This window comes from Agelaius phoeniceus, chromosome 3 (genome assembly GCF_051311805.1).
Source record: "Agelaius phoeniceus isolate bAgePho1 chromosome 3, bAgePho1.hap1, whole genome shotgun sequence".
Classification (NCBI taxonomy): domain Eukaryota; kingdom Metazoa; phylum Chordata; class Aves; order Passeriformes; family Icteridae; genus Agelaius; species Agelaius phoeniceus.
In genome coordinates, this window is record NC_135267.1 from 956,433 (window position 1) to 974,252 (window position 17,820).

The 17,820-nt window shown below is 48.1% G+C and overlaps 1 protein-coding gene and 1 long non-coding RNA gene across 2 annotated transcripts in view; one reads left to right on the plus strand and one right to left on the minus strand.

Moving 5' to 3' along the window:
• Positions 1-15,998, plus strand: LOC143693766 (uncharacterized). Its single transcript, XR_013181708.1, has 2 exons — positions 1-358; positions 7,344-15,998. It is a non-coding gene; the product is annotated as an uncharacterized LOC143693766 (long non-coding RNA).
• The window catches only part of LOC129133288 (interferon-induced very large GTPase 1-like), a 26,996-nt gene continuing 13,617 nt past the window's right edge, over positions 4,442-17,820 (minus strand). Inside the window, exon 2 of the mRNA XM_054652998.2 lies at positions 4,442-13,771. Within this exon, the coding sequence (XP_054508973.2) occupies positions 6,468-13,769 (7,302 nt within the window). The 5' untranslated portion in view covers positions 13,770-13,771 and the 3' untranslated portion in view covers positions 4,442-6,467. The remainder of the gene's footprint in view (positions 13,772-17,820) is intronic.

Here is a 17,820-nt window from a genome sequence, read left to right on the forward strand (position 1 = left end):
TGGACCCTCTTTGAAGTGGTCGACAGCCCTTGGATCTCCAAACAAGGACTCGTCCTTCACGTTTCTTTCTTAGCTGCTTTTAACAAGTGTGTTCCGGACCCCGAAAACACAGGTCACCCTCAGGGACTTGTTGAAGTGTGACGCTTCAGAGGGGTTCCGGAGGGCTGCATGTGCTTTAAGAAGGAAAACTTCAAGGCACAGGAGCTGCCCATCAAAAGAGGAGCCAGAGGGGGAGGAGGAGACCAGCCTGGCTGAACATGGAGCTTGGAACTCAGGAGAACTCTTTCAGAAGAAGCGATGGGGAGCTTGGGAAGAGTGCAAGGATCTCGTTAGGTCATGCAGAGAGAAAATTGAAAAGGTGAAAGCTCAGCCTGGGCACTGCTGAGAAAGGTACTGTGAAAAGTGCATATTATATGGTTGGCTCTTTGCAGTTGTTATGTTGTATTACTTAGTGTTACTGTATTAACCATTTTTAAGTAGTGTGGTAAATATTGTTTTAGGTTATAACATAATGTTAAAACAGAAATTAGACATTGTGAGATTTTTTTTGAACTAGCTATGAGATAATAAAGGAATTCTTTGCACAGAGATAACAGCAACAAAACACCTAAATCCCCAAGAAAATAATTATTGCCTCTTTATCAGAAAAGACAAACTCTCTTCCACCTCCTTCTCATTTTTGAGGCACCAACAGGATTAAGGCGGAGAAGTTGAAGGAAACAAACAAAGGTGAAGGAACACCCTTTGTTTGAAAAGAATTTATGCATCATGTATGAGATGTATGAATATGCAACAGGTTATTGCTTTTAAGGGTTAATCCTTTGTTAACGTGTGTGCTTTTGGGGCTTAATTGCCCAGGAAGCATCCAGATGTCCATATTTGCTTTTTATTGTCCTTTATTGTCCTAACTCTGATTGTCCAAATTCTTATTGGTCTAATTTTTATTACTATTTTTGTACCCATTTTATTTCTGTTAAACTTTTACAATTTTAAACCAAGTGATTAGGGTTTTTCACAGTAACAAAAAGCATTTTAATAAATATATCAACAACTAAAGGAGAGCCAAGGAAAATTTCCATCCTTTTTTAGGATGTAGAGGGGATCATTGTCACCAAAGAGGAGAAAAAGGGTGAAGTAGTTAATGCCTTTTTTTGCCTCAGTCCTTATTATGAAGACCGAAAATCGTGGGGGCAAACAGGTCCCTGAGCAGGCAGCCAGGGAAGGGGAGCAGATCAGATCCCCTGTAATCCAGGAGGAGGCAATTGGTGACCTGCTGAGATGCTTAAAAATCTACAGGGCTGGATCAAATTCATCCCAGGGAGCTGAGGGAGCTGATGGAAAGGCTCCCCAAGCCACACTCCATCATTTATTTCCCATCCTGGCTCACCAGTGAGGTCCCAGAAAACCGGAGGTGGGGCAGTGCAACACCCATCTACAAGAAGGGCTGAAAGGAGGATCCAGGGAAGTACAGACTCGTCACCCTGATGCTGGTGCCCAGGAAGGCCATGGAGTAGATTAACTTGAGTGAAATCACACTGCATATACAGGATCACAGAATTACAGAATTATTTAGGCTGGAAAAGATCTCCGAGACCAAATCCAACCCATGACCAATGCACACCTTGTCACCAGCCCAGAGCACTGGTCCTTCCTAGGACACCTCCAGGGATGGACACTCACTCCAAACCTCCCTGGGCAACCCCTTCTAAGGCCTGACCACCCTTTCCAGGAAGAATTTCCTCCTGATGTCCAGCCTTATTGTGTATCACTTATGCAGAAGTCAGGGCCAATGGAAAGTTATGTAACAGTGGTGGAATGCTGAGAGCTCTGGAACAAGTCAAGCCACCCCAAGCCATTTGGATCAGAAACACCTTTGGCAGCTTTACATAACCTGGGAAAAAACCACCATATATGGAACATCACCAAGGAACCCCAAGGACCCCCAAGAAGGCACCAAGGCAAAATAAAAAAAAACCCAAACGTATAAGGAAGATCCTGGAATCTTCTGTAACCACCTGTGTAATGAGTATGGATATTTCAGGTTAATGAGCCCCTGAGCCAGGCAGGCACTTTAGGTAGGGTTATCCCCCTGCACCCATTGCTGCAATAAAGCGATGCTGCTTCTTAATGCTTAGAGGGTTTATTTTGGTGACAGTTCCTGGTGAATCAGATGGGACAGTGCTTCTGACACTCTGTGGTCTCACAGGATTGAAAGGACTCCAGCACTCACCGAAGACTTTTTTGGGGAGATCCTCCATTCTCTGGATCTGGTGAGATCAGGGCAAGGCCCCTGGGATTTTACAGTGTTACTAAACGGGATTAAGGGTGCACTTGTCCAAAATCATGGTGGAAAATCCTCACAGGATTGGATTAAAAGGAAGGGTAAAGGGAAGGTACATTATGAGTTGTAGTCATCTCCCTCCCAAGGTGCTGAAAGCTGTGCTGGCTGTTGGGTAGGGAGCTTACACAGGTGCCTTGTTTCAAGCTCTGGAGTGTGAGAGTGGTAAATTTTATATTGTTGTAGTTTTGTATCATGGGATCGGGTCAATCCGCTGAAGGGAGAATTCTGAAGAACTTCCCTTTGGGCTGTATATTGAAACCCTGGGGAAAGGGGTGGGTGGAGATTCCTTGGCAGGAAAACAATTGGTTGAATACTGTAAGCATTGGTAGCCAATTTATGCATTAGACAATGAAGAAAAAAACCCAAAGAATGGTACTTTCATATATAACACCTTGTTATAATTAATGTTGTTTGGTTACTGGGAAGGAAAATGGGATGGAGTATTGTGTGTTGATTTATTTCTCACAGCACCATCATCCAGTACAGCAGGAGGATGGTGGTGTAGTACCTAAAGGTGTCATGGGGTTATCAGGGAAAAAAAAGCCTGAAAGATTTTATTCAGCCTGAGCTACAGGAGAGTGTTGTCTTGAAGGTGGAAAGATAGAGTGTCCTATCTTGTCCTATATATGTGCCAAGGAAGGTGAGAACATTCCTGGAATGGAAAGATGAACCCCTCCCTCCAAATTATTATAATTTTGAAATTACTGGGCTTCTAGGCAAAGATATGGGGGAAAGGAATACATGCTCTTTACTAGGAAAGATATAGATAGCCATAGATAAAGCCATAGATATAGACATAGATATAACAAGCAACAACAGCTGTAAGAAATGGAAAGATAGAAACTACCACAGACACTGAAGGATTTGATTTGCAGCCTTGGAAGAAGCTTGGATTGATGTAAAAATAAAAGTACACAGACATTAAGCAGAAAAATTATAAAGTTATGTTTCTGTAGTTGTAAGTAAGAATATGCCTTAAGTAAGTGAGAAACTGCATTGGGTAAGATGGTGACGGGTTTTATAGTGTAGTAATGTCATTGTATAGAGTAAGCTAAGAGTTTAGCTGTTATAAATAGATGTATAACTGTGTGTGTGCAATAGCAGCCCATTGGATGAAAAGTATCCACAGTGCAGCAGAATTAAGGAAAGGTGAAAGGTTAGAAAAACAAAATAAACATTGTGGCAATTTTCCATTGGGTTAGAATGTAATATATTGCTTTGTATTGAAGAAACTTGTGACTACTTTGAGCTACGGCCGACCGTTTACTCCTTTAAAATCTGACAGCCTTTGAGGCCGATGTTCATCTGAGTAATAAATTGTTTTTAGCCTGGCAGTAGTCCCATCCCTTCTGTAAGGCTTTGATAATAGACAGCAACAAGAGGAACGAAAAGCCAGCAACCAAACCCAGCCTTTTCTCACCCATCCGGTCATTTCCCTTTGGTGCAGTTACACCCAGCACCAGCAGGGAGCGCTGTTGGCTCAGGTCGAGGCAGAGCGGCTGCAGTGATGCCCCCGCGGCTCCAGGGGGCGCTGCTGGCTCCCGGCGAGGCAGAGGGGCCACGATGGCTCCCCCGGGCTCCAGGGGTGCTTGGAGTGGGGTCGGGAACCTCCAGAGGAGGTGGTGGGAGATGGTGATTGGGATCTCAGGCAAGGGGAAAAGAGGGGAGATGGTCACGTATGGTGTGGGCATCGGGTGCCTGTCTTTCCTACAGTGAAAAACCCTATTTACTTCTGTTAAATTTTTGAAAGTTTAATAGTAATTAAAATTGGGACAGTAAAAATTAGGATAATTAAAATCAGAATCATAAAAGAGAGTAAGACACATTAAAAAGTAAAGAATTACAGGTGTCTGGATGTTTGGTATTTTGCTGAAAGGCACACTTTGCTAATAAAGGATTACTCTTTAAAAGTAATAGTTTATTGTATATTCATGTATCTTATATATTATTTAAACATTCTTTTCAAATAAGGGTGCTTTTGTTTATTTTGCCCCCCCCCCCCCCCCCTCCCCCAATCTTGTAAATTCACTTATTTGGATTTTGGAAGTTTGACTTTTCTTGATAAGGAGGTAATAATTATTTTCTTGGGATTTTGGTGTCATTGTTATTTTTATCTAGCTAGGATAATGTGAAGAATTTCTTGGTTATCTTTTTAAAGTTTTGAGTTAGTTACAAAAAGTATCTTATATAGTTTCAATTTTAATATTATGCTACAGCTTAAAAACTATATTTACTACACTACTTAGAAGAGATTAACACAGCACGACTTAAAAGAGATTAACATAGTATAACTTTCCAACATAACACATATAGTATTCATTTCAACATGTCTGAAAAGCCAATACATATAATATGTATTTTTCACACCGGTGTCCCCTGCCTGTCTGCAGCACACGGAGCTGGAGTCACCCCCAGCTGTGGCTCCCCTGAGCACAAAGGAGACACAGAGCAGTCCCAATCAACTCCTTTATTAGCAGAGTGTGAAAAACACCAATCACTTGTTTTAAAAAATCTAAAAGTTTAATAGTAATAAAACAGCTATGAAAATAGTAACAAAAAATTAGAGCAATAAGCATTTGGATAATCAGAGTAGGACAATAGAAGACAATAAAAAGCAAAGAGTTACAGATGTCTGGGTACGTTTTCCTCCTTCTGCCAAGCAAAAGCACACCTCACTAACAAAGGATTAATCCTTAAAAGCAATAGCCTATTGCATATTCATATATCTCATACATGATGCAAAAATTATTTTCAAGCAAAGAGTCTTTTCTGGTTATTGTCAACTGCACCCCTACATCTTGTAAATCAATTGTCTTGGTCCCTCAAAGTCTGGTTCTTCCCGATAAGGGGGCAATAATTCTTCTCTTGCGATTTTTGGTGTCTTGTGGCTGTTATCTCTATGGGAAGAATTTCTTGATTCTCTTATCCATTCCTTCAGCTACTTAGAAAAGTATCTTTCATCACATAGTTTCTATTTTATGTTATGCTATAGCCTAAAAACTATATTTACCACACTACTTATAAGAAATTAATACAACATAACTTTCCAACATAACACATCTAACGTTCATTTTAATATTTGCAAAGAGCCAAGCATTATTAATATGCATTAATATGCATTTTTCACACAGAGCCTGCAGGGGATGAGGCTGAAGCAGCCCTTCAGCAGCTCTCCAGAAGGGCCTGGCCCTCGCTTGGCCCAGCGGGGTTGCAGCACCTGCACAGCAAAAGCCCCCACGGCTCCCTGGGGCAGAGCCAGCGGGTGCCACCTTCTGCAGAGCACAGCTCTGGTGCCACCAGCCTGCCTGGGCAGCACAGCCCTGCCCCAGGGCTGCAGTGGAAGGTGCTGGCAGACAGGATTCTCCACATGGGGCACTCCAAAGGCTTTTGCTCAGCAGAGAGGCCAAGGGCAGGAGCAGCTCCAGCTGGGGCTGAGGCCTGGAGGAAAGGGCAGCAGCCCCAGGCAGCTGAGCAGGAGCGGCTGCCCCGGACAGAGACACAGCACCCCTGAGACAGGGAGTGAAAGCACTGCCTGAGCCCCAGGGCAGTGGTGTCACTGCTTTCCTGAGCCCGCAGGCACAACGGCTCCTGCTGGGAGAACGGCCTCAGCTGATCCAGGAGGCTGCAATGAGGGAGGGAAGGATGACACCCAGAAGCCAAGCAGCCCAGCTTGCATCCAGCGTGGAGCTGGCCTCAGGCCCTGCAGCCCTTTCTCCCAGCAGGGCAGCTCCTTGCTGCAGGAAAACTGCCCCTGGGGCACTGTCCCTTCTTGTCTCACAGCAGCTGATCCAAGGGGTGCTTTGAGTGCTGCCTTTGCCCCGTCCCTGCCCTCAGGCTCAGGATGGCCACAAGGCTGATGGCCCCAAGGATGGGTTTGGTTTGGCTCTAGGACAAAGCTGAGGGGAATGTTTATGGCAAACAGGCAAGAAGATTCTGGCTTTTTCATGAAGCAAGGGAGCTGCTGAGTAATGGATGCTGTAATGCACCTTATTTCATAAATTTGGGATACCTTTGTCTTTACTGGACTTGAGAGTATCATCATTGTAACTGCATTTTGTGCAGAGCCTGGTACAAAGTTCTCCTAAACTGCAAAGCTGTTGTGGTTCTTACTCTCCAAGGATGTGGCCTAACGCTTCTCCAGCTCAGACAGTGCTTCCTGCTTGGTAACTCTATACCACGCCTCAGGGATTTCTCCTTTGCCTTGAAATTTCCCATCGTACAAAGCTTCCAGCTGTGTCCTGAAATGAGACACAAACCACTTCCAGTACGCCTGCATGGATGGATCAGGAAGAATATTCCAAGTGGAAAAAGGAGGTCCAGCATCCCGGTATCTCCTGAAGGGGTAAACTTCATTCCCACGAATCCTGAATGTTCGGTCACTTGCAACATTGCTGGAACAAATATCAATGGCGAGATGGTCTGTCCCAATCCACCTCCATCCTCTCAAACCTTCTGGGCGATGGAAGACCAGCTGATGGTCTCCATCATGATTCTGCATTGTGTTTGTGCAGACAGCGCCACAAAAGGGACACTGCTCCCAGCACCCTGCAAAATGCTCCACCAGGATGCTGTGAGGCTGCCTTGGAAATGAGCTCAGGTCAGCAGCAGCCAATTCTTTCTTGAGCCTTTCCCTCAGGTCATCCAGAGCTTCTGCCATGGCACTGCTCAGGAACTCAATGTCTGTGACCTCCTGGTGCTCAATGCCCTTCAGGTCACTTCTGGGCAAGTTGAGCACCTCTGACAGTTCCCTGCAAAACTCATCCAGCCAGAGAGAGACTTTGTCTTCTCTGTCTTTTCTGTCTTTGACAATTTGGGTTGATAAAGAAACAGCTGACAAGATGTTTCGATAGAGAATATCAAGGGAGGAATCTAAAAACATCCCCAGCCTCCTGGGCCCATCTAAACAGTGACTCCTAACTCGTGTCTCAATGTAACTCTCACAAAACTCTTTTGGAGACATAAGGTACTGCCTGAAATACTCAAAATTTTCCTGTTCTGCCAGGTATCTCAGGATGCAAACTTCCAGATTGGCTCTGCTGCCCTGGAAATCTGGGGATTTCTGCATGTCCTCAGCGATGGCTTTAGCTGTCCTCTCATAAACTGCACGGCAAAGAGCTGGTTCAATCTTGTCACAAAGGAAAACAGCAAATGTTGTGACAGAAGTGGCTCCTTGGCAGGAAATCTGGAAACATTGGAAGAAATCTTCTCTCTTGCTGCTCAGGTACACAACCAGGTCATTTGCCTTTTGGAATGCTTCGTGCATGGCTTTAAACCTTTCCACTGCCATTGTGCACAGATAGATCGACAAATCTATGCTGTAATCTCTGTTAAAACTACATTTCCCATTGCTGGGGACAGAGTTGACACCTTTCTGTACTTCATTGAATATTTCATGAATAAAATTTCGACTGTAATCGTGTTTCTCCTCCTCCTTCTTAGCAATGTTTGCCATCACACATGCTATGATGCTGTCTGTGATATTCTGAAAGTTGATCATATCAGCATTGGAAAGGCTCCTGGGATCTGAGAAAAAGCCTAAATACTTTTTATTCATGATGTGTTTCTCTGGATCAAAAGAAAATCCTCTGCCTCTGGAAAATGACTTGATCCGTTCAAGGACATCTGGCTCCTTAAAGTGCTCTACAAGGACATCGTTGATTTCTGCATCGATATCCACCCGTTCTGGAGGACGAGCAGCACGGGAGACTTCGGTAATCCACTCGTTCCAGACAAGAATAAAGTTGTCCTTCAGTTCTCTCTCACTGAGGCTCTTCCCCTTCAGAGTCACAGCCAGCTCCCGACTCCTTTTCAGGAGCTCATCTTCGTATTCCAACTTCCTTGCATCCAGTTTCTTCTGCTCCTTCGGTAGCTCAATGAGATTCTCACATTTCTTTTTTGTTTCATGAAGAAGAGTCTCTTTGAGTTCTTTCAGCTTCAGCTCTGTGCTTGATTTCCACTGGACCAGTATCTCACGGTCTTTGTCTTCCCTGAAATACTCTTCCACTTTTTTCTCAATGGCATCACTTGTCTGTTTCACCAGCCCTTCAAGGTATTCTCTGGTGACATTCTGCAAGTCCCCATTCCGAATTTTGTTGTCCAGTCTCATTTGTACATCTAAGATGTGTTTCCTCAGCATCCAGGTCCACTGACTAAAGGCACTTTCCAGTTTCCTGTACACAGCAATCTCCAGGGAATTCTTGAAGCTGAAAACAAAGTTTTCATTCAGCAAAGCATTCCAGAGGTCACTAACACGATCTTTCAGGCTCGAGAGCCTCAAAATGCTGTGCTGTGACTGCTTCTTGGCAGCCTGGAGGATTTTGCTCTTGAGTTGCTGGACGTTCTGGCTGTAGTTGGGGTTGGGTGGTGCCATTGGGGGGTTTCCTTCCCACAGGTGAGCAAAGTAGTGAATGTGGGTGTTCACATCAAAGCCAATGACATCGCTGAAGGAGGAGATGTCACAGAATTCCTGCTGAGCAGCTATCACGGTCATTTCATCCAGCTTTTCCTGCAAGCGCCTTTGTCCTTCCATGTTCTGCTCCTTGGCAGTTGCTTCTCCCACGTTTTGGTGGACAAAGAGGCAGCTTGGGGAAAGATTGACTTTCTTCATCCTCAGGAAAGCCTGCACAGCGATCTGGAGAACATCTTGCATTTCTGATGGATTTTCGCCAAAGATATTGATCACAGTCAAGTTGCCGACACCAATGACAAAGGTGGCCAGCTCGTTGTCATGGTTCAGGGACTGTTTATTGGCCATCTCGATGGCACGGAGTCCCTCTGTGTCAACCACCAGCACAAAATCAAAGCCCAAGTCTTGCTGCAGCTCCTGGCCCACTGGGATGAGCTGCATGAAGGCTCCACGAGTGCATCTCCCTGCGCTGACATTGAGCTGCAGACCAAACATGGCATTCAGCAGGGTGGACTTGCCTGTGCTCTGGATGCCGAGCACGGAGAGCACAAACACTCGTTTGTCCCCCAGCCTCTCAATTAAGCTGTCAAAGATTGCTCCCACCCAGCGCAAGGGCAGGTAAGAAGCATCCCCATCCATCAGCTCCACGGGGTACCCTGAAACCATCAGCTCTACTGCAATTTCCGGAAGTTTGACAAAATCGTCCTTCTTGGAGTTCAGTAATTCCAGAGCTTCATAAATCTGCCCTACCTCTCTCAGAAGGTGCTCCAGGCCAATGGATGAATCGTTGATTTCATCAGAGAGGGCATCCAAGCGACTCAGCAACACATCGTTCAGCCTTGGATTTTTCTTGTTTTTCTTTCTTGACAGGATTTTAGACCATAGCTTGTGATAGTCCCTCCTCAGTTCTTCAAGGCGACCACAAGACAGCTCGTGCATAAAGACCTTCATCCAGTGCAGGAAGTATTTCTTGGTATCTGCTGGCTGGGTCTGGAGAAAGCCAAGGAATGATTTCATCAGTGGGTTGAGAGGGGAAGCGTGCTCAAGTTGCTTTCTTCTTATTGCTTTCTTCTCATTTTCAATTTGGCTCCGATGATGCTCAACGCTCTTGTTCCTCTTCTCCTGCAAGCGAGTGAGTTCTTTGTCCTTTTGGCACCACTGGTACCACAGTTTTCCTTGAAGTGGCAGCAGTTTGGATTTGATCTCAGACAGCTTCTCTTTCTTCAGAAGCTCCACCAGCTCCTTTGCCTTTGCTTTGGCTGTCACACACGCGGGTTGATCTGCATCCACTACAAATCCGTGCTGGCGAGCTTTGTCCACGCAGGCCTCCAGGCTGAAACATGGATTAGAACCTTCCAGGAGATTCCCTATTGTCTTGGTCAGCTCATCCATCAGTTCTGCTTCGTTTCTGTTCTTGATCCCTATTTTTATGTTTTTGCTGTCTTTTCCAGCTGCAACATTCTCTTTTTCTGTGAGAAGACAAACCAAAGGCCTTTGTGACTGCCACAGGCCCTGCAGAAGCTTTTTCGCCCTGTTGTCCATGTGCTCCCAATCGGACACGAGAGCCACGTTGACAGCAGATATCTCCTGCAGGAACTGCAGCTGTGCTCCGTGATCCCTGGCGTCTCCACGCAGGTTACAGAAAGCCACGCAGCGCTCAAAGGTGTCATTGGGGCTTCCACCGGGGCAGTACCAGGCGATCTCCACCAGCCCTTCCATCAGCAAACGCTCTCTGGTGCTGCCTCTGCAGTGGCGGTGGAAGAAAGTGTCATGTTTGCGTTTGCTGAGCAGAGCGTTCAGGAGCTGGGACTTGGAAGAGGAGGCCGAGCTGCCAATGCGGATGAAGGACACGATGGGTGTCTGTGCCTGAAAGATGAGTTTGTTGCTGAAACTCTTTGCTTGGGCCTGCTTTCCTGACTTGTCCACCTCTTTCCAGCTCCTTTGGATTTGGCTGAGGGTGTAGAGCGGGAACTCGATGCGTGAAGTGCTCGGGTTGGGCACCAGGAGAGGCAGCGCCAGTTGGCAGAACGCCAGCTTGGTTGCCAGGGACTGTCTCAGGAAGTCATCAGCACAATGGAAAACGGCCATCTGCAGGTCCATGGGGTGCACATGGCTGTCCCTGCTTGCATGTTCATGGGCTGCTTCCTCCAAATCACTAAAAAACTGTTCAAAGGTGTCTGAGCGTTTGCGGTCTTTGATTGTGGTTTGTGGTAGGGCTGAAAGTTTTGGGTTGGTGTCATCCCAGCAAGTCAGGTATCTCACCTGGTAATCCACAGTTAACAGCTTTTGCAAGAAGTACAATGGCAGTTCCTTGTCCTGGCTGGGCGGGCCATCCTGCAGAGATGTCTTGCAGATGGTGCGGAAATCTCCCATCCCCATTTTCCTTGGATAGTGACTTTCCAGTCCAAGGCGCTTGAGCAACTGGAGGAACTCCTGGTTTGCAATGGCTTCACTTTCTTTGGATTTGCTGCTGTCTGACTTGGACTGGGACTGACTGGGGGGCTCAGGTGTTGGAAAAGTGTCTTCCAGGTCGCTGAGTATGTTCTGCATCCTCTGTTCATCCCATTTGTCATCCAAGCACCCACTGATCAAGGAGTCCAAGTCACGTTCCAACCTCTCCCATTCTTCGCCTCCACTGTGCTTTTGGAGGAGATTCTTTATCCGTGGGGACCACAAGCCTTTCATGTGATCTTCCATGAAAACTAAACGCTCCCTTTTCTGCTCAGGGGACAGCTTTTGACATTCTGGTGTCACAGTCAGACCCGTCAGCAGGAGGAATGCCTCAGCTCTGTTGGCATCTTGCTCCTTCAGGTTCATGTACTCCTCATGTGCTGCTTCCATTTCCTTGGCCATGTACTGAATTTCTGGGTGTCCAAGGAGGTGCTGAAAATTGCTGCTTTCCACCTGGTAGCCTGTGCTGGTCACAATCAAGAGCACCAACAGTTCCATGTCCTGCTGAGCCTGTTCCTGGAGAGACTGGAGTAAGGAATAAATGGCCAGGCTGCTGGTCAGGGTGGCTTCTATCTTTGCTTCATGAACGTCAGAAGCAGAGCTTCCTGGTGCGTAGGTGACAGCATGGATGTGCTCCTTCATTTGCTGCAGTGTTTTGATGAGCTCTTGAAGCTCAGAGACTTTGGGAGATCTGGGAAGCGGGTGCTCAGTCTGGAAGACCCATTGCATAATGAAGGAAGCCTCAGGGAAGTCCTTGACAGAGTAGATATGAGGATTCAGGAGGCTCCTCAACATTACCTTGATAGTGGTGGTGTTTTCTGGAGGTGACTCCTGGCAGCTCCGCACGGTGTTCACCAGGAAGTCCTGCAGGGCTTTGTCTGACAGGCACACGTTGATCCACACACTGGGGTTCCTGGTTTTTGCACTCAGATCATCTTTTAGCTCCATCAGCATGAACAGCTTCTCTTCATCCACTGTCACCTCCCAGGCCTTCACAGTCCCCATGAAATCTCTGGCCTCTTGCACTGCACTGCCCAGTTCCTCTCCAAAAGTCATGCCAAGGCTCTGATTCGTCAGCGCTTTGTACCCAGCCCTGAGGGCTTTGCTCATCTGACCAACAGACTTAAAATCCCCACAGTGATTGCAGAGGATAATGTCCCACACTGGGATCAGCTCAAAGCCACGGTCAATAACGCACCACGTTGTGTTATCAGACACGAGCCCCGTTTTCCACTGAGGAAGGGAAGCTGTGTCTGCTGGGCCCCCTGTGTTGACCACGTAGAGCTGAATTGCTGTATGAGAACCCTCTCTGGCTCTCCCCAGGACAGAAGCCTGTGAGCTGGATTTGGAAACATCCAGGGTCCCTTCTACACTGGCCCCAAAGCCACCCCAGCTGGCCCCAACAAAGCCGTTCAGTGCTTCAGACGTTTGTCGCTTCACCTCTTCGCGCTGCTCAGCCCGGAATCCTTCTGTAGACGCCTTCCACCAGAATATCCCCCCAAAGTGGAGGGGACCCTGGTTTATGTGGGACCCAAACCTGCTGAAGAAGCTCTCACATATCTTCACCAAGGTAAGGTTGTCTTTTTCCTGACTGAAGCTCAAAAGCTGCTCCATGTCTTGCAGCTCCCGCAGAGCGGCATCCGAGAGGCGAAGCTGATGCCTTTGGAAGTAGCAGGAGGCCAGAGGGATGTACTGGTACTTGGTGGTGCAAAAGTAGCTCTGCTCAGAGCGGGACTGGTGGGTGTCTTGTGACTGCGAGGAGCTGCTGTGATCTACTCTCCCTCCCAGATTAATCCCCCAGAATGAGGATTTGGCAGAAACGCTCACGCTGAACCCCAGCTGCTCCATGGACTTGGTGAAAGTGGATTCTGCTGCAGAGGAGGAGAACTCCTTCCTCTCAAGCAGCGATCCTTGCTCGGGACCGGCGAGCTGGAATCCCTCAGGAACCCTGAGGAGCTGCTCTCGCTTTGCCAGCACATCTTCAGGTCTGCTGGTTCTGTAGATGCCCTGCAGGGCCAGTCCCCCTGACGCCCGCCTCAGCACCTCCGTGTCAGGGATGTTCTCCCTCCTGCCTGCTGACTGCTCCTGCCGCTCCAGCTGCTTCTGGATGCTCTCCAGCATATCTGCCAAGGGTTTCTCTGGCGGTGGCCAGAACTCTTTGGGAATCTCCATGGCTTGCCACAGAGTCTCTGCTTTCTCCCTCAGAGCATCCTGGCTGTGGCTGCGGCTGTTGAGCATTTCTGTCAGATCCTTCAGAGCTTGTTTGGCCTCTTCCTGTCTTTGCTTTGTCTTCTCCAAGTGCTCCTTCTGCACCTCTTTAATGGTCGTTTTGTCATCTTTTATTTTCAGGAGTTTCTGGAGTGCCTTTTTCTCCCAGGCGTGCTGTACCTCACACTCCAGCCTGAGGTAGTCTTCGTATTCCAGATGTTGCAGGGCTTCTCTGCACTCGATTCCCAGGATCTGTGTCACTTTGGGCAGCCAGTATCCAGCATCCAGTCCTTCCTTCTGGAATGCCTCTGCCAGGAGCTGTGTCTTTGCATCCTCCTCCTGTGTGTCCTCCTGTGAAGCCATGGCTGTGGAGGAAGAAGAGACTTTCCCTTGAAATGGAGTTCTTGGGAGTTCACTTATGTGAGCAGTATGAATTAAGCCTTTAACTTTTAGCTTGTAGAATTTTAACCTTTCACTTAAGTAACCTCTACCATGGTACAATGGGCAGAGGAAAATGCAAATTTTTGAAGCTTCTTGTGATAAAGAACAATACTGGGAGAAGACCAAGGAATGGAAGAAAACTAGCTAAAAGAGCTCCTCTGTCTCCAAGCTGATCAAAATCTACAGATGTACTCAGATAAGCAACAAGGGACCACAGTGGGCACGCAAAGGGGAAAAGTTCAACAGGTCAGTCATGAGGAAGACCACGGCCTTCAGACTCAGAGACCACCAACAGAACCCTGTGTGACCACCACCATGAACAACGCATGCCCAGAAGGGCGTGGATCTAATTACCATGCGTGGCGAGGACAGGCAGGGCCAGGGGTGAACATGCATGGAAAGGTTGTGTTGTGTATTGCATATGGAACACCTTTGTGAATAACAAGGTAGCTCAGAGCTTGGGGCACTGGTTTTCATGAGAGGTATCTCGCTTGTGCCAGGCACTGACAATACATACCCACTTCACAACTACATCAGGCTGTGGAATCTATTTATTCTGTGTATCACTTCACCCTAAGGTGAAGGTGTTGTCAGGGGCCCCAGGCTCCTGGCAGAGGCTCTGCAGCAGCTGTGGCCCTGGGGAGTGCTCCCACCTGGCTGCTGGAGTCAGGGATGGCACCAGAGCCTTGGTCTCCTTCCCAGCACCCTGGATGTGCCTGTTGCTTTCCTGTTTGCAGGATCAACCCTGAAGGTGAGTGTGTACCCTAGAGACAGCACAGACACACAGAGACACAAACACAGACACAGAAACACACAGACACACAAAAACAGACAAAGAAACACACAAACACAAACACAGACACACAGTGACTCAGCCACACAACCTGTCCTGGACAAGGTGCTGCCTTCAGCATCGTCCACATCCTCCCAGCAGAACCCCTCCATCCACAAGTGCAGACAGCCAGGGGCAATCCTGGCTCCCTGGCCCAGCCCCTCTGCCCGTCCAACAGCCCTGCCTGCATCCTGCACCCTCTGCCCAGCCCGGGGCTGCCCTGCTGGCTGCCTGGCCCAGCCTGCTGCTCCCAGCACCCGGAGGCAGCGCTCACACACTCCCTCCATGGGCACCCCACACTCCCCAGACACGCTCCCCCCATGCCCCCCAGGGGCTCTGAGCTGTGCTTCTGCTCCAGCTGCCAGCACAGCCCCTCCCTCACCCCTCTCTGGCCCCTTCCCAGGAGCTGCTGCTTCCGGACACCCTCAGGGGCCCACCCCAGTGCAGGGGAAAAATCCACCTTGTCCCTGCCCTCAGCTGTGCCTGGGGCATCCTGGTGACCCATCAGAAGTGACTGGAGACTCTGGGAGCCAACTCAGAGAGGTGCCCTCTGTGATCTGCTGCTCGTTAGCACAGAGGGTCTCGTCAGTACAGTGCTCATTGGTGGCAGTCTTGGCTTCAGCCACCACGGAGCCACCAAATATAAAATCTCTGGTGACAGGTGGAAAAGTGCCCGGCAAAACATCAGCCCTGGACTTGAGGGGAGCAGACTACAGGCTTCTCAGGGGCGAGTCACACAGGGCCCCTGGAAAACTGGTCTGAAAGTTGCTGGGGTTCATCAGTGCTGGCCAATTTTGATTGAAAAATCTCAGAAGAACAAGTCAGTCATGCGTCACAACCAGGACAGGCTCAGGAGGGGGAAGTCCTTCTTGTCACACTGAATTTTTTTTTTGTTATAGATGAGTAATGAGATGGTTGTCTCTCACAATTAAGGGGTGAACATTATCTGTATGTTAAGAGAAGTTTTGTAGATGTATAGTTATGTTACTGTAATATGTGTGCCATCCCACCTCCCGTGTGGTATTATGGGATGGCTTGGTAGTCAGGGCATTTGGGAACGGTTGGCTTGTTCCTATAGTAACACCTGACCTCCAGTCAAGATGGAAGAAAGTGATCTCTACCACTAGACAGCAAGGAAGGAGTCGACTGACAAGGCTCTAGGAGGGGCTCGAGATATAAAAGGGAGAACATTTCATTTTGAAGAGGAGCATGTGGCTGGTAGTCACGGGGGCTCCCAGAGTTGAAAACCATTTCCTTATTCATCCTTTGTTGTAATTTTTTAATTAAGGCTTAATAAACCTTTGAAATTTTAAAAGTAAGCAGTTGTTTCTCACAATGGTCTCTTATCTGGAATAAAAACTTCATCTCTGTGGCTGTAGGAGATTTCAAAAGAGAAGCGCATCCTGCCGCAATTTCGGCAGCTTGGTTGAGATCTACTGTGACCACTGATGAGTGCAGGTATCCCCTGGGAGAGCAGAAGACTAAATAACGAAAAAGAAGGAGGGGACCAAACAGCAGACAAAAATTGTGAGTATTTGCATGTGTGTGAAAGTCAGAGAGTGTGCTTGGAGTGTGTGTGAGAGTTACCGGGCTCAGGGGTGCTTGAGGACACCTGGGGGAGCCAGGTTGCGAACTGCCAGACTTAGGGGGGCTCAAGAACACGTGGGGGGCCAGGTTGAGAGCTACCGGACTTGGGAGTCATCCAACCGCGCTTGTGCAAGCGGTAAGAGCCCATATAGGGCTCCATGTAGCGCAGTGGCTCAGGCAGCACCCAGGGTGGGGCCTGGCTCTGGTGCGCAGCTAGTGTGTGATTTTCTGAGCCAGCCAAGGCTGGGGTCACGGTGGGCCAGCTGCTGAGCGGGGATAGGGGTGGAGCAGCCACTCACCGCAATGGGAGTGGGGCAGAAATGCTGCTCGATGAGCTGGAAGTGGAGCCACTACTTGCTGAGTGAGGAGTGGGGTGGAGCCGCCACTTGCTGAGCTGAGTGGGCAGTAGGGCGAAGATGCCACTTGCTGATCCTGGACTGGGGTGGGGCCACCACTCGCTGAGAGAGGAGTGGGGCAGATGCCGGGCTGTACCGGCTCCCCTGTAATACCTGCTGGGATAAGGCCATGGAACCAGAACATCAAGCTGAGGAGAAGAGGAATGGTAGGGACCAATCCAGTGATATGGAGGCCCCTGGATCATTGGTGAGGTTTTTTTCACTTTTTGGAAGAGAGATAAAGATTTTTTTATCTCTTTCCTTTTCTTGCCTCCTTTCCTTGTTTTCTTCCCCCTGCCCACCCTTTCCTTTTCCCTTCTTAAGAAGGTGGGCCTTGCTGGGAGAGGTTGTGGTTAGCTGACTGGGGGGGTGGGCTCTGTTGGGGGAAGGCCTGTGATTGGCCTGTCAAGATGGGATTATGGCTAAGTAGGGAATCCCCAAGGGGAGAAGTAGAAATTGAGGTGGTACCAATGGGTATACCTCCGGATAACCCACTGGGAAAGAAACTAGCCTGGCAGCAATATGACCCCAATACCAGAGATAAGGGCAAGCTCAAAATAATTCAATACTGCATTGTAGAATGGACCAGAAGGGAAATTAGGAACAATCATGTATACTGGCCAAGATATGGTTCAAAAGAAGGATGGCTGTGTTGACCATTAAACATATATGTAAGAGCTAAGAAACCATTCAACCAAGAAGAGAGAGCTATGCTGCCTGCTGGGAAAGAGAGGCTTCACCCTTGAAGGTGAGCGAGTTTAAAGTATCAGAGAATAAAGAATGGGATGCTGTTGTGGTACCTTTTTATTTCATGGATTGTTGATGTCAATAGTCTGTTCCGAATCACCCCCTGTATTTTGTATTTTCCTAAACTGGACTATTCCCAGATTATATCCTTCCCCTTTTACCCTTTAATCATTGCGATCCCCACCCAGTATTCCAGTGCCTTCCCTATCCATCTCTCTGCCCCCTGTTCTGGACCCTTCCCTGTCAGTCTCCTGCAAACACTTCCCCTGCCAGTTTTGCCCCCTGGAATTCCCCTAATGTACGATGCCCCATTGGTCCATGTGACCTGCCCTCTCTGCCCCCTTTTCCCATTGGTTCCTGAATTGTACTCCCCTCCAGTTGCTCCTCCCTCTTGGATTCCCTATTGGTTTAG